We start from the raw sequence: 24,826 nt of genomic DNA on the forward strand, positions 1-24,826 counted from the left end.
TTTGGACAACTCCAGGCTTAGGGAAACCTGCTATAAAGTACCAGCCTATACACTAATTAAATGTAATGAGCATTCTGAGTAGTTATTTACTGTTTGCATTACATAATAATAATTTCCAAGGTTTTAGGTGCCAATACCATGATATAATTATGAGGCATGCCGAGGTGGAAGGCTGTGGATAATTTTGACCATCTGGTGTTCTTTAACCTGCGCTGACATTGCACAGTGCGTGGGCCTCCGGTACTTCGTCTACATAGATATGCGACCGCCACACCCAGAATCAAACCTGTGTCTTTCGGGCCAGGAGCCAAACACCATAAACACTGCACCACTGTGGCCACCTTGTTTGCATTTCAACTTAAGTTGATGGTACACTGCTCGATGGATGTACTCCAGATCCACATCTGGGAAATGCTTCAGAAATCCCAAGTTAATGAGGCTTTTCTTTATAGAGATAAAGTTGCAAGTTTGAGGGTACAGCTAGTAGTAGCTCATGCAGATGTATTTAAAAGGTTACAAGGACTACCTGGGCCGGTGACAGTACTTTTAGGGTTAAAGGAGTACTGACATGGATTTTAAAATTTTTCGGGTTGTTGCTCTAAATGAAAGCACGGGTGTCGAGAACCCTAAAAAGAGTGTCGTGGTGCCTGGGGATGCATTGCATATATTTTTAATACCGCTTCTTTCAACCAGCAGTTTCGGTTTCGGTTTCGAGAGGGCGGCTTCATAGTGACGTGTCAAGTCTGCCCGTGACGTCATTGGCAGACTGCAACCTATGAAATATGCACCTGCTATCCTTTGCTGTCAGTCGAACGTGGTTCATGATGAGTGAACTGTCGTCCAGTGCCTCCGACAGCGATTTCTGTGATTTAGGCTGTATGCAGAACCCAGACTTCGCAAACCGAGTGAGCTGACTTGAAACGTCATAGGGCTCTCCATGCGGTGAAGCTGCCTTGCAGATGCTGGGAGATGAAAACTTTAAAATCAAACTTAAATATTTATACGTGTTTCCCGGATGCGGTGTGGGGAGAGCGTTAACACTACATGCCAAGGAAACCAAAAACGTCCGTTTTGCTGCACTTCAAAATCGTGTCAGTACTCCTTTAAGTTCTGCATAAATTGTTCCCCTCATTGATCTGTTCTGCTCTTGTAAATCTTTGCCTCATTCAGGAATATGCAGAATGTGCACAACTGCGTACATTGATAGTGTCTGATAGAAATAATGACACTTAACATCTGTTGCATACATATTGAGGCACTTCTGATTAGGTGTCTGTTTAAAATCTGATCAAAATGAGCAAAACATTCTAGCAAAAGTAGCTGGAAAACGAACGTCTGGGCGCTTGATCATGGCATAATGATACATATTGTAATGTTGCACGTTAACCTTTCATTCCTCGCAACGCTTTACACCAGGTAAATATCTGTCGTTGCAAAGTTGGCGTGCTTAATATATACTGCACATAACAGCTGAGCCTCCCTAGTTGCTGTTTTTTTATAGAGCTCAGGCAAAGAGTCTAAACTTGTGGTTTCAACAAAACTCGCTCAAGGAATGAGAAGCTGTTCTACAGAATGCTTGCCCAAGATGCATGAAACAATATTTTATTGGACATAATTAACTGCCATTTAAAGAATTTATAGATGGAAGGTGATACAATTGCTGCACAAACTGTCGTTATAGCCCTATTCTGTGTTGATTCAAAGCCATTTCAGCATGCTCACTTCCGACACTCACATCTTATGCACATTGAAGGTATGCCACAGAGAAAAATAATTTCAGCTGAATTAGTAAAATACTTTTCTGCAATACAAATATTACACTCCCACCATGTGTAGTGAACTGGACGTGAAGCCAGAAGGCATGATATGCATAAACAGCGCTTCCCCTCTATGCTAAAAAATTAAATTGATTATCTGGAAATATCTGTGCAATGAAATAGTGTATGCTGACACATATATAAGAGTGTTTCCTCATTCAATAATTGCGTTAACAGTGCTCAGTGGCCTTTCCTAGTGTGTGTTTCAGTGCTTAACTGATCAGCTCAGTGCTTCATTGATTAAAAACAATGAAAACAACACAAAGAGTGCTCTGTGTGCCATTTGCATGGTCCCTGTCTCTTTATGCTTACCGGTTTCAATATGTCACTGTACCAACTAGTTCGAGCCCAGCCTCTTAAAAACAAGTTTGTTATGAATAATAATCCTGCCAAAATTACCTCTCGAAGTAAGTTCTGCCAAGTAAGTCAGCATGCCTACCTGAGCCTTCTGTTTTTCTCGTCGGCGTATCTCGTGATGGATGGCGTCATCACCTGAACGAGACACCAACCCTGACCGGTCCTCTGAATTCAGCTGCAAGTTGCGCTCATGTTGATGCACCTGCACAGGAAGGAAGACAGCTATTTTACCACTTGCTTGGCTTTCGAACTGTCTCTGTGCCATGGAAACTTATGAAAACGATATGCAATTCCAGAGTTGTTTCCAAAGCAATGCTAAAAGACATACTAACATGAAATTTCCAAAACGTCATCTTTTACCCCGTCAAATGGTAATCCGAACACGCTGTCAAACACCTGACCACATTTTACAATTTACCACAGTAAAAACTGCTTAGCCAAACAGTCTCATCAATAAAAACTGCTTAGCCAAACAGCAAGCCCTTGCGAAATCATGCCACCACAGGGTAGAAGAAAGCGTAGCAACCCAAATTAAGCGACTTCAGAGCAGTGGCTATCCTAAAGGAATGATTACACAAATTTGTGAAAAGCAGATAGGAGAACTAAAACACGACCCTAGCATAGCTAGAGTACCTATAGATAAAAGCAAGAGGCCTGTCGTTTTGCCATACATACACAGTCTTTCACATAGAATGAGGAAAATCGCTGCGCGACACGATATTAACGTAATCTTTTCAGCTCCGCAAAAGCTGAAAGGCTTGTGCAAAAAGGTCAATACAGGTCAAATGACCCAAAAGCCAATTTGCGATGTTAAGCACAGAGACAGGTTCGTAGAGTGCACGAAAGGGGTGGTGTATAAGATACCGTTATCGTGTGGTAGGTTGTACGTCGGACAGACGGGACGATGCCTTAATCTAAGGCTAAGAGAGCATCGGTACGCTTGCCAGCAGCTAGCAGCCGCTAGTAACTTAGCGGCACATTGCAAGAAATGTTCATGTAAAGCCTTCTTCGAAAGAACAGCTGTAGTAGCCCGCTCCGAAGATAAAACGGTCCGAGAAATTTTAGAGACATTGAAAATTATGGAAGAAGGCGAGGAAGCTTGTGTTAGTGCCCCTTCTATCGTCCTTACGGCGGCTGAGGTAGATTTTGCGAAAATTACAAGCTAATTTTGATTCGATCTTGCTTCTTCGAATCGCGTTCCCTCCTTACCCTCCTTTTTCACCTTTTCCTTTCTTTCGTACCCCCCCCCGCGCTCATTATCGCCCTGCCCCGTTTGCCTTCTTATGAGCATCTGCGCATGCTCGTTTGACACGCCCCTTTCTTGGGGTTACGTTTTTTCAGACAATAAACCAGTTGGTAGTTTGCGCTCGTTGCCTTATGTCCTGTACTTTTTCGTTTGTGTCGTTTGTGTTCACTAAGCGCACCTTTGAAGACAAACAGTCTCACTTCCAACATCCAGGAGCAAATCTGTTCCTGCAATTGCCATGGCTTCAATATCAGAGCAGCCTGAAGAAATGTGTGAACACCACTTCTCTGCACTTAATCGTACAACGAAACGCTTGATTGCGCAAGCGCCGAGTGCACCGGTGCATCTCCGAAACGCCCCCACGACCTTCAAACACAAGACACTGAAGTGTAAACATGCGACTACTTTTCAACGTGGCCTGGCAACACACACGAGCGCGATGCCCGCCCATACTCGAAAAATAACGTGTAAGAGCCGTGACCGCGTTCACTAGGCGCAACGCGTCGCACTGCAGGCGTGGCTGCGCGCTGAGATTTCAAAGAGTAACACCATCAGCACTACTCAAGTTCTCGAAATACCGCGCGCACCGCGGGCAACGAGTCACCCAAAAGTCGGGAGAGGAGGCCACACAGGACAATGCACGGAAAGCGGCAGCACGTCGTTTCACCGCGTAAAGTGGCCCCATCAACCCCCTCTTCTATCCCATAAATAACTTTCCCTGAGGTCTTATTTGCGTCGTTGGCTCAGCCAGCATGATAAGCAAGCGGCACCTACAACAGCGGTGAGTGTACCTCTCGAAATGCGTCCGGAATAAAAGGCGGTGCTCCGTAGCGTGCACTCACCGAAAGGTACAAAACGTGCGGATCTCCGAACATGGCTCGGTACAACGCGAGAACAGCTGTTCAGCAATCATGGACCGCTAGACGACGAACTACGCTCACGCTGCAAAAACGTCCGCGATGCCATCAACACACAACGAACACGTCGCTCAGCGTTACTGCCTCAGTTGATTGAAAGGGGCCGTTCGATGTGTGGCGCGGCTGGCGAGGTCGAAAGCGGGAGCGCTACCAACGCTACGCTACAGAACATACGCTACAGAAGACGCGATAAAGAGGCAAGGAGGCGGCGTCGGCGGAGCGAAGCGAGTGCACGTTGCCATGGGACCAGAAGAGAAAGGAAGGACTCCTCCTCGCTTCTACCCACGAGAACTCCGAGCGGGCGGCGGAGTCGCGATGCGTGGCGCCATCGGTGAACGCAGTCGTCATCTACGCGCTACTACGAAACTGGGGCCTCCGTGACGGCAGACAGAGCCCTCCGATCTCGGATACGAAGTAGCCGAACGCAATTTCTCAAAGGGCAGGTTAGGGTGTCGTTGCGTAGGGCTAAGTTGCCGGCCACCGCGGCTCCCATTGAGTTAATATACTGAGTATATTAACTCTATGGCGGCTCCTAACGCAAAGGTGGTTTCACAGTGGTATCTTCCGATAAATTGAAACCGCCCATAGGAATAGCCGCAGATTTAACCCGGCACCATTTCATCCGCTTACCAACTCATTTAAGTACAGCTTCTTTCCTCATACAAATGAAAAATAGAATTTACTACCAGGTGAAATTAAGTTGTTGCCTTTAGAGGAATTCTTGCATCAATTAACCTGATTCACACCGTGTGTAATAATAGCTGCTGTTTACTTATGTAACATTCATTATCCCTGCAGTGTTGCGGTGGATTTGTGTTGAAAAATGTTTTGATGTGTTTACAACGTATAAACCCACTGGTGCCCAATTGGGCTGCAGTAAGTATTAATAGAATAAATCAATAAATACAATTAAGAATTTCCCGTTTTACACGATAAACATATCACCGAACACGGTGGTCTAGTGGTTAAGGTGCTCGACTGCTGACCCGCAGGTCGCGGGATCGAATCCCTGCTGCGGCGGCCGAATTTTCGATGGAGCGAAAATGCTTGAGGGCCGTGTACTTAGATTTAGGTGCACGTGAAAGAACCCCAGGTGGCTGAAATTTCCGGAGCCGTGCACTACGGCGTCTCTCATAATCATATGGTGGTTTCGGGACGTTAAACCCCAAGTTATTATTATTATCGATAAACATATCTCTTTGGTCTAGCTCGTTAGGTTGATCATAACAATGGACTTTAAACAATGACAGGGCAGGACCAACTGAGGGAAGCTATAGGGGCCCAACTATGGGGCCCACGGAGAACGCTGATTTTTCGCTCACGACCAACGACGCCCGAATTTCTGCGAAACGAGCTCTTTAACGCTATCGCGTTAAAATGTCTCATTCTACGAAGTTTACTGTCACTACTATGACTACTACTACGGCGCTACAAACACTACTACTACTAATACAACACTACTACTGCTGAAATGTCTTCAGCGCAATGCTTAGTTATTAAATGCGAAGCATTTCTTAGCGAACCTTTGGCACTTTGAGCGTTTCTATCTATCTATCTATCTATCTATCTATCTATCTATCTATCTATCTATCTATCTATCTATCTATCTATCTATCCATCCATCCACATACGTCTGGGTGCTCTCATGACCGCCTCCTTAACTTGGTGTAGACCAAAATTTGCACGAGAGGGTGAGAGTGTTTGACGAATATGACTGTCGGGTCATAACATGAATAACGTGAAAATCCTGTCGCGTACGTCGTCAAACCCTTTCCTCGAGACACGTGTGGCTCATACTCGTTCACCACGGGCGCCGGTGTACGGGTATGCGCCACAGGTGATTGACAGTTTATATCTACCGAGGAACGGCGAGAACAGATATTCGAAAACTTTAATGCGAGAACGTTACGAAAAACCGAGATCGGCAGCGTTGACCTGACAAATGGAAAGAATAAAGATTAGGAGACAGCAGGAATCAAACCCTAGCATCCTGCGTGGCAATCAGGTATTCTACCGCAGAGCCACGCCAGGGCTATAAACTGGTTTGGAAAAACGGTCTATGCAGGCGTAATGTCGGTGCAACGTCAACTGTAGTTGTGGTGCTGGCCATCTAATTTACAAACACGATACAGGTGTCATATCAACTTAACGTCTGTCGTTCCAGTGTTTTCTCCGCTTTTAAAGCAGTCTAATAAACATTACATTTGGTATTCCTATGAGTCCGCAAGCTATATTGAAGCATTGCTCAACCTCGGAGGAATACATTAACGAAAGTTACGTATGATGTCCGCATGATTGCACCATAAATTGCACTTAGTTTCGATAATACTGACGTATGTACTCTAGCGTGAGGGCTGACGTTACGTGGCACTATAAGTTAACCTTTAAACGCCACTGTTGTCGACGTGCCTGGTAAGCCCACGATGTGCACACAATTACAAAAAACACGTCGATTCACCTGGTAACGCTTGGCTCAAAGCCATAAAATATAGCACAGAGGTACTCGCCGACTGCTTCGCATGAAACCGATTCCCACAACGCGTGGGATCTGCCAAATTTTTATTTACTTCATGCCATGGGATCAGTCAACTTACTAATTTTGCTTGAACCGTCTTACGGGTCCCGCTTTATGACGGATCCGGTCAAGTCGCGCCCATTAGGCTTAGAAAAGAAGAAGAAAGCGGAAAACACCACCTCGTGCTAACGTGACACTTCTTATTTTTCTATATACCCTAGACGACCGATGAATTCCTTTTCCTTCGCCTAAATTTCCGGTTTCATGGTCAATCCCCCGTAGTGGGTGAGAGCCAAAATTAAAGGACCAAGCAAGCATCGGGGAACAGCAATAAGAAGAAACTGAAGAGGGTGACAGTCGCTGCTGCCACAGCTGCCTGTAACGCCGTGCTGTAACCATTATTCTCAAAGTGCAAGGAGGCCACTCTGAAGACAACAGCGACAGAAGTTACTCCTAACAACGCAGCAGCCAATCCTGCCATCCCGTTTTCAGATGCTGGGTAAGATCTCGACAAGAGGCGTGAAACGTCACATGTATGATTTGTACAGAGAAACTATGACACCGTTCAGTGAACTCACTATCGGAACGAGCGCAACTTACACCGGGGGCCATGCCGCTGCGGTGTGGAATTACATCGCGAACGACGAAGTGACGTCACTGGTTAGCGACCGCAGTGCTGCTTTCAACTTATTGCTTCTGACTGCACAGAATGCGCGTTCCAATCAAAAACAACTTCTTGGCCTATAGTTGGCACTTGCTATGGGACATAATTGAAGCCCGTGTCATCGGCCTTGTGTTTTCTTTCGTATCGGCTTTGTGCGCGTCTTCATTGTGCTTATCGCGTTGCTTGTAACACACACAGGCACAGATAGAGAGATATGACGCGTTGGTAGTCTTTTAAAGTAGGATATATACATATGAAAGGTGCATATTGCGCCACTGTGCCTTTACAGACTCAACGAAAGGACAACGTGGGAACAGAAAAGTAGTGATCCGGATGGACCGGAAGCAGCAGCAGCATGAGTTACCACAACGAACAGCGAGCACTCGGTGACGCCCGGAAAAAGTTTTGTTGTCGGACTGGGCGTCACCACGGTCGTTTCGCTCAACTGTTTCTTATGCGTGATGGTGGCCCGTAAGGCGTTCCTGCTGCCTTCCTTCGCCGTGCAAGAGGCCCAGCAAGACGACCGGCCGCACCAGCGTGCGGGTTCTACTGGTTCTGGCAATGAGGCTAGAACGCCAGCCATGTTCCACGCTGCGGCTGAGCATCACACGTCTACGGCCTCGGGTGGCAGGGGGCCGCGCGAGGCCGCGGCCGGGCCAACCCTCTGTTCACCGCAGCCGTCTGCGAGCGCCTGGACGCCTACCTAGGCGACACGCTGGAGCGCGAGAAGGACCCATGCGACGACTTCTACGGATACGTCTGTTCCCGGCAACGTGGCCGCATCGAGGCTCCCCTCCCTGTACAGGTCAGGATCACAGAGGTCGCTTCTGCATGTTTGACTCACGGATGGCAGAGCGACATCCCCGTAGAGGCGTTGGTCCCACATTCGCACTCTGGACGTGTGAGAATTCTTTTAAAAACGTGTAGGGGTTTCCAGGGGCGTAGCCACAATTTTTTTTCGGGGGGCTTCAACCAACCTTTATGTATAATCGTGCGTGTGTATGTGCTCGTGTATGCAAAATTGAAAAGTTTTATTGTTCTTTTCTTGGGGGGGGGGAGGGGGGGATAGGGGGTATTCAATTATGCTTTGAATGAATAATCGGGTAATGAGGCCTTGCTGAACTTAAAGGCGATAACTACGGATCGCCTATACCGTATAAATTATTAGATGCGTTTCAGAACATGCCAACTTCGGGCATAACATGTCGGTACTTTGTGGTAAACAACACTAAGTGTGCTGGAACTGTTTGCTAAACGCTGCTGAATTTCAGTGCGCACTGAAGCGCTGAAATTAAAAAAAATATCCGTAGCACAACAAAAATACGATAGTTTGATGTATTCAAGTGTTAGAACGTTGAACCGAGCATTAAGATTACCACGGTGCAATAACATGCGTGCACGTGCAGTCGCAGGGATCCGGCGGTCTTCTGTACGACGTTCAGAAGGCACTGTCTCACTACGTGGCGAGTCACGAGAGGGCCTACCACGACTTTCCAGGCGTTTTCCTAAACAAGGCCGCGTACTTCCTGCCCAACTGCACCTCTGCCTACAGCCGCAACCGGCTCGGCTGGGATCCCTGGCAGGATGTGCTCAAAATGGTGGACATGCAAGGCTGGCCCCACCAGCGAGGCCTGCCGCTGAGAGACTCCAGAGTCTCGGACAAGGCGGCCAAAGTAGACGCGCTCCTCGGCGTTTTCCCATTTGTGCAGGTATATACGACCATATGCATACACTCTGTACGCAAATAGAAACTGACTAATAAAAAGGCCCGTCACTATAGCGACTGCACTATTATAGTGACGGGGTAACAGTTATCATAGACGTGCTGAGGCCGAAGAGTATACGTTAAGTGCACCAAAGTGACGCGAGCAAACCACTCAACCGAAGAAAAAAAAATGCTACGCCACCGGTTCAGCCGCCGCGCGCATTGATAACTGTCCATTATGTAACTGCGCAAAAAAACGGTAATGGATCATTACCAACTCGCCCAACTTACCACTCTCTGCAATTGATAACTGTTACGGACACCCTCACCGTGCTGTGCAAAGTAATTATAAATACTGTTTCACAATATCATCATATGACATGCCTTGCTTGCGTACTTTTCCCTTCTCTCTCTTCAAAACTCGGCGCATCGCCACTTTTAATGTCAATAATGCTATGTAACGCTGATAGCGCACACGCGGTTCGCGGCCTGGAAGAACTGGGCGAGCATCGTTAAAGCTATAGGAAAGATGCGAAAGAAGGTAGATTTCAATTATTGCTGTGGTACAAGAAGACACCCTGAAGAAAGCGAGTTTGTTCCAGAGTACAAGACGCGACAGACAGTCAACTGTTTTCGCCCAGTTAAGCAGCTGAACGAGCTACCATTGGCATCAGCGCCTCTTGATCTCGTGGACGTGAGCGTGAAAGAGGTCATCAGAGGTTTTTTTTTTTTCCTGTTTCATTTTTGTGTGTATAGTACAACATAATAGTACAACATAAAATTTCGAAGTAACCTCGACGACGCATGTAGCACGTCTTTGAATATCCAAAATGCATGATGCAGGATGACCAAAATGCATTTAGGTTTTTTGACGTGCTGTACGATCCACCCTGCTCCGTCATCACAGTTGAATAGTATATAGGACAAACCTTAGCGCATCGAGGCACGTTCACGGCAAGATCCCCTTCTCTATACAGGTTCGTGTGAAGAGCGAATACCAACGCTGCTGCGCGATTCAGCTGGACGTTCCGAGCACGGTGTTCAAGCGTCACGCCCTATGGCACGCCCGAGACCCGGCGCCGAACTACACAGACACAGTGTTGGGCAGCCTGACACTGCTCGGCTACGTTGCCGGCAGCGAGGAGCTGGCCAGGGACGTTGCGGTGCTCGAGACGCGCCTCGAGAACGCGCTCGACCTGCGCGGAGGCCCGCCCTTCGGTGGGAACAGTCCCAGGGATCCCGGCGCGCTTCCCGCCAGCCGCCGAAACTGGCACTGGCGGTCATACCTCGAGAACCTGCTCGCCGGCTTCGCCATCGACAAACAGACCCCTAAAGGCACGCTCCTCCTCAAAGCTGCGCTCTTAACCAAGCTTGCAACTAAGCGCGCCCGCCGTCAGTATCGTGCCGTCGATATTATCACATACATATATGGCGACAATAATAATTGTTCGGGCTACGGAGCCCTCCGTAGTGGAGGGCTCCGGAAATTTCGACCACCTGGGGTTCCTTAACGTGCACCTAAATCGAAGACACGGGCCTCAAGCATTTTAGCCTCCATCGAAAATGCGGCTGCTCCGGCCGGGATTCGATCTCGCGACCTGCGGGCCAGCAGTCGAGCACCATAGTCACTAGACCAACACACACACACACACACACACACACACACACACACACACACACACACACACACACACACCACACACACACACACACACACACACACACACACACACACACACACACACACACACACACACACACACACACACACACACACACACACACACACACACACACACACACACACACACACACACACACACACACACACACACACACACACACACACACACACACACACACACACACACACACACACACACACACACACACACACACACACACACACACACACACACACACACACACACACACACACACACACACACACAACACACACACACACACACACACACACACACACACACACACACACACACACACACACACACACACACACACACACACACACACACACACACACACACACACACACACACACACACACACACACACACACACACACACACACACACACACACACACACACACACACACACACACACACAGAGAGAGAGAGAGAGAGAGAGGAGAGAGAGAGAGAGAGAGAGCCTTCCATGAGGATGAAACTGCCGCTAGCAGCAACATGACAAAAGCACAACACGTTTATGCCGTTCATTATTACTTTGTAATGATTAACTGAGTAGATAAGGTGCTGTGTAAGGGTCCCGGTACCGTCCCTGAGTTTGGGATCCTTGTCTGTATATAATCTATTGTGATATGTTGTTATTAACAAAAAATAAACTGACAGTGAAGTTCTAAACTAAATTTAGAGCCAATATGTCGCATCCTAAAACCGCAAGTTCGATTGTTTGGCGTTCGGCCTCTCTCGCGTGATGCCACGCGAAATATCTTTTTCTTGTCCGCCCCATATCGCGAAATCAAATCCCTTACGTCAGTAAAGAAAGAACGATGTTGACAGCCACGACGCATTATTGTTATCTACCGGAAGTTACTGTTGGCACCACTCGGACTTCTTTTATGACTTCGTCGTTATGTGCAGTGTTCGACATATACACAGCCATGTTTTCATAACAGCGTTGTTCCGTGTCGTTCGGTGCTCACGTACTGGTTTTCGCCAGCGCGACTCCCATGTAAATGACTCGTATCTACAGACACCGCTGTGGTCGGTACCGCGCAGATGGCGGCAGATCTCGCCCGGCCGTGGGCAGCGTCGAGGTGTGGGCGAGCGATTACCTGCAGGACCTTGCCGAGATCATGGAGAACAGTTCGCGCACGACGCTCTTCAACTACCTCGGATACCGGCTCATGGTGCACTTGGCGCCGCTGCTGCCGGACGACGCGGCCTTCTTGGTGCCGCTAAGCCACGAACGAGCGGTGCGCGGTGGCTCGGACCGCTTACAGGTGCAGCAATAATTCAGTTTAGACTGATAAATTATGCCTTGACAGCCCAACCTTCGTTAATTTTGCTATCATAGGTTTATTAATAAAACAGAAAGTGAGGGTCAAAGTCTCATTTTTAAATTTCGCAACGATATCTCTGCATATGAATGTCAGCGTGAAGTCACGGATTTCAAAGGTACTTTTTCGTATTTTGTTCACAGTGACTGAACAAAATTTCCTGAAACTTGGTACGTTGTCTCTGGCCCCCTTAGAGGACAGTGGTTTGTTTTTAACAATTAACCAGCATACGCTGCCAAGATCCGTGACGTCACGGCGAGTTGGTGCGGGAACTTCAATATGGCGACGCGACCAGCATTTCCCTTTCTGCGCGCTTTCTCGGTTCGACCAAACAACTTCCCGCGGCAGGAGTACCAATACCATATGCATCGCTTTTCTTTTTAGCATCTCTTCAACACTTTTGCCGTCATCACCTTTTCCACGAAAGTTGACGACTGATTTCGTAAAATAACGGCGATGCTAAAACGGACATCTTTCCGCGTCTCGTGAGGCGCGATCATCCTTGCCGCAGTGCACAAAGCAGCGAAGTGCAGGCGAATGCCAGAAAATGAACAACACACAGTGTGCTGCAGCAATTAAGTTACGCCTCTATTGCTTTCCATCAGTTTGAGCCTTTCACTTGCTTCGTTTATCACTCGGAAGAGAAACCTGCTGCCTTGCATACGCGTTAACTATACATGGAGAAAAAAAAGAAGAGAAAAACAACGTTTCTTAGAACGGAAGTTGTAAAAGCAAATGTGCCAATTATGCCGCTGTCAATAGCATGTGCTACAGACTATATATCCGATGGAAGTCCGCTTATAGGTGACCGCTCGAAGCCCTTCAGTCGAACGCGAATTATTTTGACACGATTTAATACGCAAGAGCGAAGGTCGTTTCCGCTCTTAGTCACGGTGATGCTCGATATAATTACGAGCTTTATGATTGTTGCCCCCCCCCCCCCCCCCTAGCTGTAGCTGTCCCCAGTTTTTCTTTACTACTCACAGGAACGTTCCAATGTTACCTAGAATCAGCATGCGCGGAGAAATCATTATACAACAAATTACTGCTCCGGCCGGTTTATTTAGTGTAAGCAACGATGCACGCGTGTGTGTGCCCATTAGCGCTTTACAAGGACAACAACAACAACAACAAGAAAAGTGTTTTGGTTGAGTTACAATTGATACATATAGCCTGGTATAACATAAGGCAAAACGCCTATACAAGGATTGTGCGGTCCCCAAATACACTACAATCTTCACAGTAAAAAACAGCGCAATGAAACGACGACAAGAAAGACCAAACAGGACCAGCGCTGACTACCCACAAGTGTATTTATTTTACATCTTCTTGTAGTTTTATTGCGCTGTTTTTTTACTATGACTGCCTACCAACAAGCTCGATTTCGTACGCATTTAAAAGTACAATCTTCCAAGGCATGCATCGCAGGCATGCGGTCGCCTCCTCGAACGACTGTTCCCGTTCGGGACGCGCACATTCCTGCGCATGGTTCTGGGCGCCGGGAAGCCGACGCGCCGCCCGAGCCAGACGGAGTCGTTCATGGAGGAAGCATTCAACGAAACTCGGCGCTTGCTCGCTGAGCGGGTCATGTTCGCTCACTGGTTCAACCCTGTCGAGCGCGTCATAGCACGCGAGAAGCTGGCCGACACGCAGTTCGCGTTTATGGGCGCCGTGCGAGACCTGAACGTGCCCACGGCCTACTACGACCCGCACGGGCCTTACTTCGACGGCGCACGGCTCGTGCACAGCTACGTTGAGATGCAGGCGCACACGCGCCGGATATACTACCGACCAATGACCGTGGGGCGCCAGGACTGGGACTTCGACAACAGGTGCGGCGGTGAATACTTAAAAGGGATCTGGATTCTACGTTATAAATGCCACAATACCATTGTCACACGAGAAGATTTAATGTCATTTGTATCTAATCACATTCTACTCATCAAATGACATTAGGTGCCGTGCGCGCTGCTACACGGCTGTATATAATATCATTAGCATATGATGGTAATCAGGATGCAGCCATGACTGGAATGAAAAAAAAAGCCACAGCGTGTGTAAAAATATGTTATGTATATCAAGCTTTATAAAAATTATATCAAATGTCTGGCAGACTGCCTTGACGCCATCGGTGGCACGCATTTTGTAATTCGGACTGACGCCTACTACTGAGCATATGACCTGACATGGCCGGCAACGCTCTTGATACTCAAATCTTTTTGAGCGAATAAGCTGAATTGTTAGGCAAAAATAACTTGAAAATAAAAGCATAACTGTTATAATGAATTATTTGCATTTTATGCATGTATTTGCACGCGGCTCCTATTCGGCGAGAGTACTCATTCGTTTGCACATAACATTTTCATTCAATGACATTCGCTGTCCCGCGCGTATGACATCCAACTAACCACATGAAATGTAAATGCCGCTAGGTACAAATGATATTGTGGGGTTTTCGTGTGAAAGGGATATTACACTGCTCTTAACCATGGGCGTCCCTGAACTTTTCATTTATTTATTTATTTTGCGTCGGAGAAAACAACGGGAAAGCAAACAAAAAGTACATAGGACGGTAAAATAGTGGCCGTGTCGATTAACGCTCCTTTTTTTGTTCACTACGAGCTACGCTTACAAATGAATCGGTACCAAATATGTCAGCTTGAAAAGTGCGAGTGGCCATTCAAGAGAGCGTCAACAAAACTTGCCAGACAGAATTGGCCGCATTTAATAAAGCAAAGCGTTCCACAAGACAGCGGTCCACAATATTAATGCACCCAAGCTCCCATCACATAGAGAAGGCGATCACTCAGATGCAATACCGGACGTACCCAGCTCCTCCAATTCTGTACGGCTGACGTTGTAACAGTCTATAATCTAGTGCATTAGCCAGCCTATATTCAAGGCCAATTGGCAGGAAAAGCAGAAAACACTACTACACCAGTGCAATAAAAAAAAAAAATGCCACCACCTCCCATGGTTTAGAAAACCTGCGCACGCGGGACAACGCAGGTACCACGTGAGCAGCTTGCGCCCAGGCTACGAATTTGTTCAGGGCCGCAACCTGCTGTTCGTGCCGTACGGTGTGCTCGGGTCAGCGCGGGGCGTGTCGCGTGAGCTAGAGGCGGCGTTCGAGCCGGCGGTGGCACCGTTCCTGCTTCGGGGCTTGCTCGAAGCCGTGGACGAGCGCGGCGCCTGGGTGGACCATCGGCGTCGCACCCGAAACTGGTGGAGCAGGACGGCGTACAGGAGATTTGGCGCCGTCAAGGACTGCTTCTTCGGCGAGTACAAGAGGACCATGCAGGCGATACTGGGCAAGGCGAGTACACGCGCACACAAAGTGGAACGCACTGGGGTATATGCCGGGCATTGTTGAATATCGCCGTGTTCTCAGCTCTCATGGGCACAGGGGGCTCCAACTCTAGATTGGCCAATAAAATGCCGCCATTACAGACTACTTGACAGTACGAAGGAGTTCGATGATGTCCAGCAATAATACTCCTCGGTGTATAGAGAAAACACGAAAAGTCGTTCACTAAATGCAAGGCCGCAACTTTCTGGTAGCTCAAGTGCGAAATGGCCAGAGTAATTATTCATACGTGGCAGAGACATCATGTAACGGCCTATTCTCTTCAGGATGCGTGAACAAAAACCGGCAGGGCCGATAGCTGTAAACGCCAGTCTCGTTACACCGACCAAAGGTGGATTGGGGGGGGGGGGGGGCTAAATACAAACACGGACACGGCCATTGAACTTTTATGCAACCCGGCATGAACCGGGGAAAAAAAAAGGCTCACTACCCACTAACAAATAATATAATAACAATATCTGGGGTTTTACGTCAAAAACCACGATATTATTATGAGGCACGCCGTAGAGGGCTCCGGAAATTTCGACCGTGCATCTGGTGTTCTTTAACGGGCACTGTCAACGCACAGTACACGGGCCTCTATAGCATTTCGCCTCCATCGAAGTGCGACCGCCACGGCCAGGATCGAACTCCCGATTTTCCGGTCAGCAGCCGAGCACCGTAACCACTGCACCAGCGAAGCAAACAGCCGACTAACAGTCTACGCTTGTAGTTTCGACGCAATGGTATCCGCGGAAGGGCTGCCTATGGCCAAATAACTTACAAAGCGTAGGCCTACAGTGAACCGCAGCACACTAAGAATTGCACGAGCGCTTCCCGGGGACCATTTTCTCTGTCATATCATCACAGGTATTGACAAATAACGCATTAAGATCTTACACTTGGTAAAGTCATCATCTAGAAGACCTTGTGCAGAGAATGACATGGGATCTCTCCATCAATTTATTTAGTCCAGCGTATAATGTTCACTTCGTGGTGTACTTAGAACTCGTCCTGTAGGTGGTGCGATGATCCCGACACCCAGTGAACCCGCGGCGCAATCAGTGAGACTGGTGGCTAGCTTACCCGCCGGACCTGCCACGTCGGGCTGGCTCTCCCCCGATTCAGTATTCATCCTCATTACCCCCAAAGGTGCGGCTCAGGTGACCACCTTTTGTGAGACGTATGCTTACTGTATATACAGATATACCCTATACTAACTCCAGTGTGAGATGGACCGCGTCTCTTCCTTTCTAAATAATCACTCCCCCTGGAGCACTGGTTCTCAGCCATGGATGTTTCAGGGTACCCTTGTGGACTGGTGGAAGTGATGAGGGACCCCTTGCACTGAGAGGAAAGGGGGCGGGGGGGAAGGGTCATAAGTTAACGCAACATGCAGCTTTAAATAGGTGCCTTTTATTTCTCCCTGGCCACGAATGATCAAACCAAAGGGCCACAATTCGATCTCAACAGCTTGTAAACAAGTTCTCAACACGATCTCAACAAGTTCTCAACAACAATCTCAACAGCTTGTCAACATTCAACCTGTTGCTATGTTTGCTCTTCAAATATGCAAGCCTGGAAAAAGCATGCTCACATGACTATGTCCTAGAAAACTGCAACAAAAGTTTCACAGCCATCTCATGGAAAACAGGGAACATAATCAGCTCCGCCGCAATGCAAGGTTGTTATGCGGCGAAGCATATTAAAAATCAGAAGGGACCGATGTCACACGATATAGCGTGCCTCCAAAAACATGTTTTTTTTTTTTTTTAGATGCGAAGCAGCTTTTGCTCGGGGTAGTGTCCGGCGGTGGCGTCCGCTTCCGACCGCCTAGCACAGCCATCTGAGCGCTCGCTCGCGCCAAGGAGAAGTCTTCCTCTTGTTCTTCGACCGCCTTGATGATGATACGTGCAGAGCACTTAAGGGGCCCGGGCTGGCGTATGCTGTCCTAGCTTGGCGTAACGCAGACAAAACCATGTGTGCTGGCACGAGCTAGCGCGTTCGGGGGTAAGACGCTGTGGCCTCTCGCCCTTACACTCTCTCAGCAATCACGTGATGGCGTCGGGGAACGAGATTCTGCAGACGCGCGATGAACCCGTGTTGCCCGCGTGGCGTGCTCCAACAAGTTCGGGACGAGTAACAGCAATAGCAACTACAGTGAATTCATGGTGGGCTCCACCTGCAAGGACGCGTTAACATCGGGCAAGGTGCCCGTGATGAACGGAACTCTAAGTCGACCCATGCGCTGCTTCGCATCCCCACACGGTTCCCTTTAGTGGGAGATGGTGTAAGTTTTTTTTGTCTTTTTTTCGAGCATGGGTTCGCGGACCGCCAAAAATGGCATCGCGGGCCCCCCATTCGAGAACCGCTGCCTTAGAGGGTCTGACGTCAAAGCGGTAACTGCAGAAAATGTGCTGAGCCCCGTTGAAAGTGGTCGTGATGTACAATCACCGAGCTTTCGAAACGGAGGCGTCGGAAAATGCAAAAGCTTCGAATACCGTGAACGTCCCGCAGGCTTGGGCGCGAGAAACTCTTCAAGTCTGCAACTGAGTGTGTTTATGCTTGCAACCTTTCGCGAACTGGAAGCACTGACCCACGCGCTGTCGGCGCGCACCCGCGGTAGCAATATTTACACGTGCGGCTCTAGACATCTGCAATTCGTACCTGAAGAATAAATCGCCACTTATACACGCGCTGAAGTTCCGAAGGATGAAAGCGCCTTAAGATGTGCAGCCACTGACCATTAACACACGCCTGCACGAATGCGCCTTTTGTTACTATATTGGTACGCGTACTTGTTTGTTTTTCCCTTACCTTCTAACTAACCATCGCTACGAAGTTATTGCTCAGCACTAAACGAGTCTTTATACGCATCGGAAGTTTTTCGAATATTATCGGAGATTCTAATAAGACCCGCGGTGGTATAGCTTAGCGGCTAAGGGGTCGCGCTGCTATGCTTGAGGGCGCGGGTTCGATTCCCGGCCACGGCGGCCGCATTTCGATGGAGGCGAAATGCAAGGACACCCGTGTACTTAGATATAGGCGCGCGTTCAGGAGCAGCTGGCCAAAATTAACACGGAGTCCCCCACCTCGGCACGCCCCATAATCACGTCGTGATTTTGGCGCGTAAAGCCCCATGCATTATTAATTACTTAAATTATTAATTACTACAAGCGCGACGAAAATATACGTGTACATTCTAGAGTTACGCGAGCAACGGGTATTATGTTTTGAGTGTTTAATTTGCTTGGTAGCCGGCCGCAGCGGCTGTTTTTTCAGTGGAGGCGGCAATGTTTGAGGCCAGTGTACTTAGACTTAGGTGCACGTCAAAGAACTCCGGGTGGTCGAAATTTCCGGAGCCCTCCACTACGGCGTCCCTCATAATCATATCGTGGTTTTGGGACGTTAAACCGCAGATATCAGAGTTTGCTTGGTACAAGTTCACCGAATAATGAGTTAAACAATTGCCTAACGCATTAACTGTTGTATTGTTTACCTTCACAAAGACCAGACAATAAAGCATATCCCTGGCGTTGCCTAACTAAAACTGAGTTACGTGTAAAGAAAAGTACGAGTGCGACATGACAATGCGCTCAACGGCCACAGCGATTATAGATAACGTTCTCGGTATGACAAATCAGCCTTAGGTAAAGCGGTACAGAGAACGAATTGCAGTGACGAAGCATTTACTCATTTGACGTGAGGTCTGTGTCCGTTTCTCCAGCCCGATAATTCTAGCTTTGATACACCAGGCGTGAATTCGTCCGCCCCTCGATACTGAATCATGTTCCAAGCGGAACAAGCAGATAACACCAAACACCGCGCGCACACTTTCTAGTGATCAGCGTCACATTTTGTTTTATTGTCACGTTAGCATCATTGGTAGCGTGTCGTTGTCATTGGGGACAACACTCATTCTTAACCTACATAAAGGCATAAAATTTGGGCCTGACGAGATAGCTCATTTATGTCTCTCTCTCTATCTTTATCTTTCTCTCTTTTCTTTTTTTTTTTTTGCACAGACGCATGCACTACAAGCATACGGTCATTATAATGTGATTTAATTACGATCGAAACATGCACCTGAGATGGCATAAAACCCTGAATAAAACACTGTTATTCGCCAGCTGGTGCATATAGAGTACGTCCACGAGCATTTTGCATTTCTGTTTCCGGCAAAAAAGCAGCCCGCTGCGGCGGGGAGTAGCACACGAGTTTTCGCAAACGTCTGCAAAATGCCGCAGCAACTGCGCCACGATGGCAGGTGCCAGAAGTAACGCAGATCAGCTCATACTGCCACGGGCGCTTATTTCTTCATTTTGGTGTGATGGGGCTTCCGCCACAGGAAACTCACCACTGCTCGGCGCAGGTCGCACCGCAATGTTTGGCAAACTTCTCAACTGTTTTAGACTATTCCGATAAAATTGCGCGCACGGCGCCAGTAGTCGAATTTATTCTGAAGCTAACACGAGCCCCGGCGATAACGCTGGAATTTTCGATCATTCATGTTTAAGAGAGGACGCGTTCCGCCGGCAATCGACGACCTTTGTGTCGACCTTTGTATCGACGATCTTTGTGTCTCGAGTGTTACTTGATTGCACAGCGAGTGCAACCCTTACAAAAATGTATGTAGACGGTCTATAGGCTGTTTAAGTTCTTTTTTTTTTTTGTAAGAGAATGCCGTATCCGGGACCGAAGTTCGCCCAATAAAGAGTTTCATCTTTAACATTTTGCTTGCCAGCTTTCTTACCGTCGCAACTACGTGACAATATAATGCGCCGTAAGTTTCACGGAGGCCATAGCCTGAATACTAATAATAATTCTGGGGGTTTCACGTGCCAAAACCACGATATGATTATGAGGAACGCCGTAGTGGAGGACTTGGGAAGTTTTGACCATCTGGTGTTCTTTAACGTGCACCTAATTGTAAGTACACGGGCTTCCAGCATTTCGCCGGCCGCCGCGGCCGGGCTTCGATCCGGCGACCTTCGCGTCAGCAGTAGAGCACCATAACCACTAGGTCACCGCGGCGGGTGAAAGCCTGGATACTATCGTGCCCATGCCGCGCGTGCAGGATGTGGACGTCGTGAGGGACACGAGCGCGCTGGTGGCCGAGAGTCTCCTGCTGGAGCCATTGTACGCGCGCTACCTGCGTCGCCTGGCCATGGACGGCAGGGCGGCTCGCGAGCGACGCAGTCCCGTAGCCGGCCACACGTTCGAGCAGCTCTTCTACGTGCTGTACGCGACAGCACAGTGCGAGCCGCGACCGGCCATCGAGCAGCGGCAGGTGGCGTTTGGGGAGGCGCCGGCAAGGGCGCGCGTCAACGTCGCCCTGCGAAACCACCCGCCGTTCGCCGCGGCCTTCGGATGTCAGCGCGGCCACGACATGCGGCCGAAGAGAACGTGTCCCACGTGGCAGCACAGCTAATACGGGATACAAGTATGCGGCTATATACGAACCGAATGCGTAAACTGGTGCTTTCGCCTTTTTCTTGCGAAGTTGTTCGCATGTCAGCTACGCTTAAAGGATAGACAGAAAACAGTGTGCGGGATGTCGGATACATGCAACTCTAATATCTGATAAAAGTGACTGCACCAAAATACCAATAGCTGAACTGAAAGTCGAATACGCATGGTCACAGCTACACATGCTCATATTTAAGAGATTCATCATTATTGCTCATGAATGAAAATAAAACCAAGTCCGATGTACACGCAATATGGTTGCGTACTATTCTGAATAACCAATGAAGTATGACGTAACGACTACTACGCGAGTTCGTGCCATTCGCTAAACTTGGGCTCGTAGATTGGGCTCAGGTTATGTAAAAAGACAAAAATATATAGACAAAAACCACGTTTAAATGTACATATATACCCCATAAAGTGGACGGGGGGATGGCCGCCGCGGTAGCTCAGTTGGTAGAGCATCGGACGCGTTATTTAAAGGTCGCAGGTTCGGTCCCTGCCCGCGGCAAGTTATCTTTTCGTCCCCTTTTCTTTCTTCACATTTACCTTACATTTACTACTAATAACATCCTCTATACTTTCCTTGGCATTATTGTCTGTCAGTGCTCATTAATATTGTGTATAACAAAGAAAAGCGAGCCCTTAAAATTTCCACTTCTTTCACATATATATATATATATATATATATATATATATATATATATATATATATATATATATATATATATATATATATATATATATATATATATATAAAGTATGGAGTTGTAGTTATTGCAGCCTAACTGTCCAATAAGCCTGAAAAATCGTATACCGGACCGATGCATAGCGCCTCTTTTTTGCCTACTCCAGATATCATCTGTTCAAGCGTACGCAACTTTATATTTGCAGGAAGGGGCGCGCGCACGCACACACACAAATGAAGCCGCAGTGACGATGCACAGGCGTCTCTGTTTTGCGTTCTGTGCGTTTGCATTTATCGGCAAACTGTCTTTCGGCAAAGGCTAATTAACTAAAGAAGCAGTTACCCCGATAAAACTTTTCTGTCGCCGAATGGAATTTTATACCCGAAAGCAACACTGCGGTTATGACAGGAGCTATTGGAAAAACTTCGGATTAATTTTTTTTAAAGGTACACTAAACAGGAGTCTGAATTAAGCTGCGTACTGACAGTATCCTCCTCAAACACCCAAAAGACGAACTTTACTACGAGAGAAGGCTCGGTAAGCCAGAAAATGCGCAAAAACGAAAGACAGCTGGCGATGCCACTTTGGTGTTCCCGTATTAGCGCACCATGACGTCACCATCTGCGCGGGCCTAGCTGTTTGAGAGTCCTTCAAACGCGTCTTTCTCTTGGCCGAGAAATTTGGGTGAAACGAAGAACCACCACAGCGCACGTAAGAAACGCTATAGCGCTAAGCGAAGACCGCTGGCAACGCAATTCCTTCATCACTGCACACCATCTGAAGTATCTTCAAGGACCCCCTTTACAGAGAAGGCTTTGTCAAGGCGTGAGCGAGTAAGTTGCTCGGAAGTTTGCGCCATGGCTTACAAAATTAGTGTCGCCCGTTCGCACAAGGCACCTGTCCTGTTCAGAGATCGGTTTTACTTCAGCAGCAGGATACGCGGCGAGAGAGTAACTTAGTTGCGGAATCGCGCGGAGTCGAATCACGTGACCGACGGACGGTGGCGGCGTAGATGGGAAATAGATAGGAAATCTTTTCCCGCGCAACGCTATCGTAGACGTGCGCTATATTTAAGCATGTAGATGTGGGCACGCACCTGACGACGGCGAGGCTTCGATTGTACTTGGGCGGCCAGGTAAATGCAGAGCAAACGACGTAGTATATAGCGTGCAGTATGCGATGTCTGCAGTGGAGTCACTTAAAATACTGCATTGAGCACGGGCTGACGCGCACTTCAATTAAGTCGCTCACGCAAGAACTTGCAGCGTCCGTGGTCGAACGTGCAGTTGGTGTCAAAAGTTTACGGCAAAGAATAAACGTTCGCTTGTGATAATACGCAGTGAAGCTGTAAATAAATCAGAATACCGCGCAGCGTGCACGGGCCTCGGAGATATTCCGACTTTTCTCGCAGATCTAGCAATCTAAAATTTTTACGCCAATCGTACGTGCTAACACTGTGATGCTGTGATACAGCCCAAGGCAACACTGCCAAAAGGTAGTGACTGGTGGTATCAGAGAATGTATTCAACACAGACGTATTCATCATTATATTACAGCTATTATAACATGAAAGGTTTTTTTGGATAAAGGCTCTTAACTATCTTCTGTCTCTTCCACGTATTTTGTTATTTCGTTATTTTTGCGCTCCTTTAGCCTCGTTATAGTATAAGCCACCAACTCGCCCAATAACATGTCTTGCTAAGCGCACAATAAGTATAAATGAATTAAAGGGACACTAAATAGAAACAGTGAATTGGTTTAGATTGATAAAGTGTGCTCGGAGAACTCTTGTGTAGTTTATTTCACCACCATAGGTTTATTATTAGAGGAGAAAACAAAGTTCAAAGTTTCATTTTTAAATTTCGCGCCGAACTTTGTAATTCGTGACGTAAAAAGTTTTAAAGAGCATTTAACGTATTTTGGCGCCACTCGCTCGACGAAATTTCCACAAACTCGTTATGTCAAGTCTCTGGCCCCCTCAGAGGACAATGTACTTCGATTGAACCGATTAGGAACTACGTAGGCCCAAGCAGGCGCCGTGAAAATATGTGACGTCACGGCAAATGGTGCGGGAATTCAAAGGTGGCGTCGCCACCTGTATTTTCTTTTTGCGCGTTTTCTCGCTTTAAAGCGTCTTCTCGCAGCAAGCGTGGTGTTTTGATATCGTGGAAGACTACTTTAATAATGCGAGAAAAATCGTTTTGCTCTTTAGTGTCCCTTTAAATTAGATGAGCGTACTGAGCTATCGGCCGCACATGTAGGTCTTCTCCGAGAAGTCCCAATTCGAGAGTGTTAAGAAAAACAAAAGACAATAAAAAGAACGCACAAGAGTGGTAACGTAAACGCTGTCACAGAGGTTTCTTGTGGCAAACTGGAGGAATCATAAATATGCTTTTACGTCCCAATACCATGATATGATTATGAGGGACGCCGTAGTGGAGGGCTCAGGAAATTTCGACCAGGTGGGACTCTTTAACGTGCACCTAAATCTAAGCACACGGACCTCAAGCATTTTCACCACCATAGAAAATGCAGCCGCCGCGCCCGGGATTCGATCCCGCGACCTTCGGGTTAGCAGTCGAACCCCATAACCACTAGACTACCGTGGCCGGTAAATCATTTAAATTCTTCTGTGTGTCGAACTGCAGAAATCGATTACGATAAATGGCGAAAACGAAGGACAACGCGCGAAATATTTCAACAGGAGAGTGGGTGAGAAAAAAGGAAGGAATGCCGCAATTTTGTTCTGAGGCACCGCGACAACGACTGTGAAGCAGCGTTGTGTGAACATTGATCTAAATGTGAGTCAACGATGAAGTATCATTAATTAAATTAATACGTATAGAATTATTCTGCAGCAAATATGGCCTGCTATATTTCAATAAAGAATCACGCAGTAGAGGCTTGCTTCGACGACAGAGTAAATAGGTGTGTTGCGGTAATGCCACGTTTACAGGAACAAGAAAAGTCGCGACCAGTGTGGGACGTGGGGCGGAAATGCTCTCGCCTTTCTTACGACGTTCAGCAAACATCGTCCACTAGACAATTTGTTAGACACA

General features: G+C 47.7%; 2 protein-coding genes across 4 annotated transcripts in view; one reads left to right on the forward strand and one right to left on the reverse strand.

Moving 5' to 3' along the window:
• The window catches only part of LOC119393209 (pleckstrin homology-like domain family B member 1), a 440,721-nt gene that overhangs the window by 18,893 nt on the left and 397,002 nt on the right, over positions 1-24,826 (reverse strand). For all 3 annotated transcript variants that reach the window (XM_037660064.2, XM_049416141.1, XM_049416140.1), the window contains one exon: positions 2,257-2,376. In XM_037660064.2, coding sequence (XP_037515992.1) covers positions 2,257-2,376 — 120 coding nt within the window. The remainder of the gene's footprint in view (positions 1-2,256; positions 2,377-24,826) is intronic.
• Positions 13,695-21,325, forward strand: LOC119393212 (membrane metallo-endopeptidase-like 1). Its single transcript, XM_037660067.1, has 3 exons — positions 13,695-14,095; positions 15,273-15,579; positions 20,687-21,325. The coding sequence occupies exons 1-3, from the start codon at positions 13,749-13,751 to the stop codon at positions 21,038-21,040; spliced, it is 1,008 nt and encodes a 335-aa protein (XP_037515995.1). The 5' UTR covers positions 13,695-13,748; the 3' UTR covers positions 21,041-21,325.

The sequence above is a fragment of the Rhipicephalus sanguineus genome, chromosome 5, assembly GCF_013339695.2.
Source record: "Rhipicephalus sanguineus isolate Rsan-2018 chromosome 5, BIME_Rsan_1.4, whole genome shotgun sequence".
NCBI classification, from domain to species: Eukaryota; Metazoa; Arthropoda; class Arachnida; order Ixodida; family Ixodidae; genus Rhipicephalus; species Rhipicephalus sanguineus.

Excerpts from the sequence above, each read along its gene's own strand:
- LOC119393212 (XM_037660067.1), top strand. The coding sequence starts at position 13,749 with ATGGTTCTGGGCGCCGGGAAGCCGACGCGCCGCCCGAGCCAGACGGAG. Across the intron at positions 14,096-15,272 it reads GACTGGGACTTCGACAACAG|GTACCACGTGAGCAGCTTGC; the intron begins GTGCGGCGGTGA and ends GGGACAACGCAG. Across the intron at positions 15,580-20,686 it reads TGCAGGCGATACTGGGCAAG|GATGTGGACGTCGTGAGGGA; the intron begins GCGAGTACACGC and ends CCGCGCGTGCAG.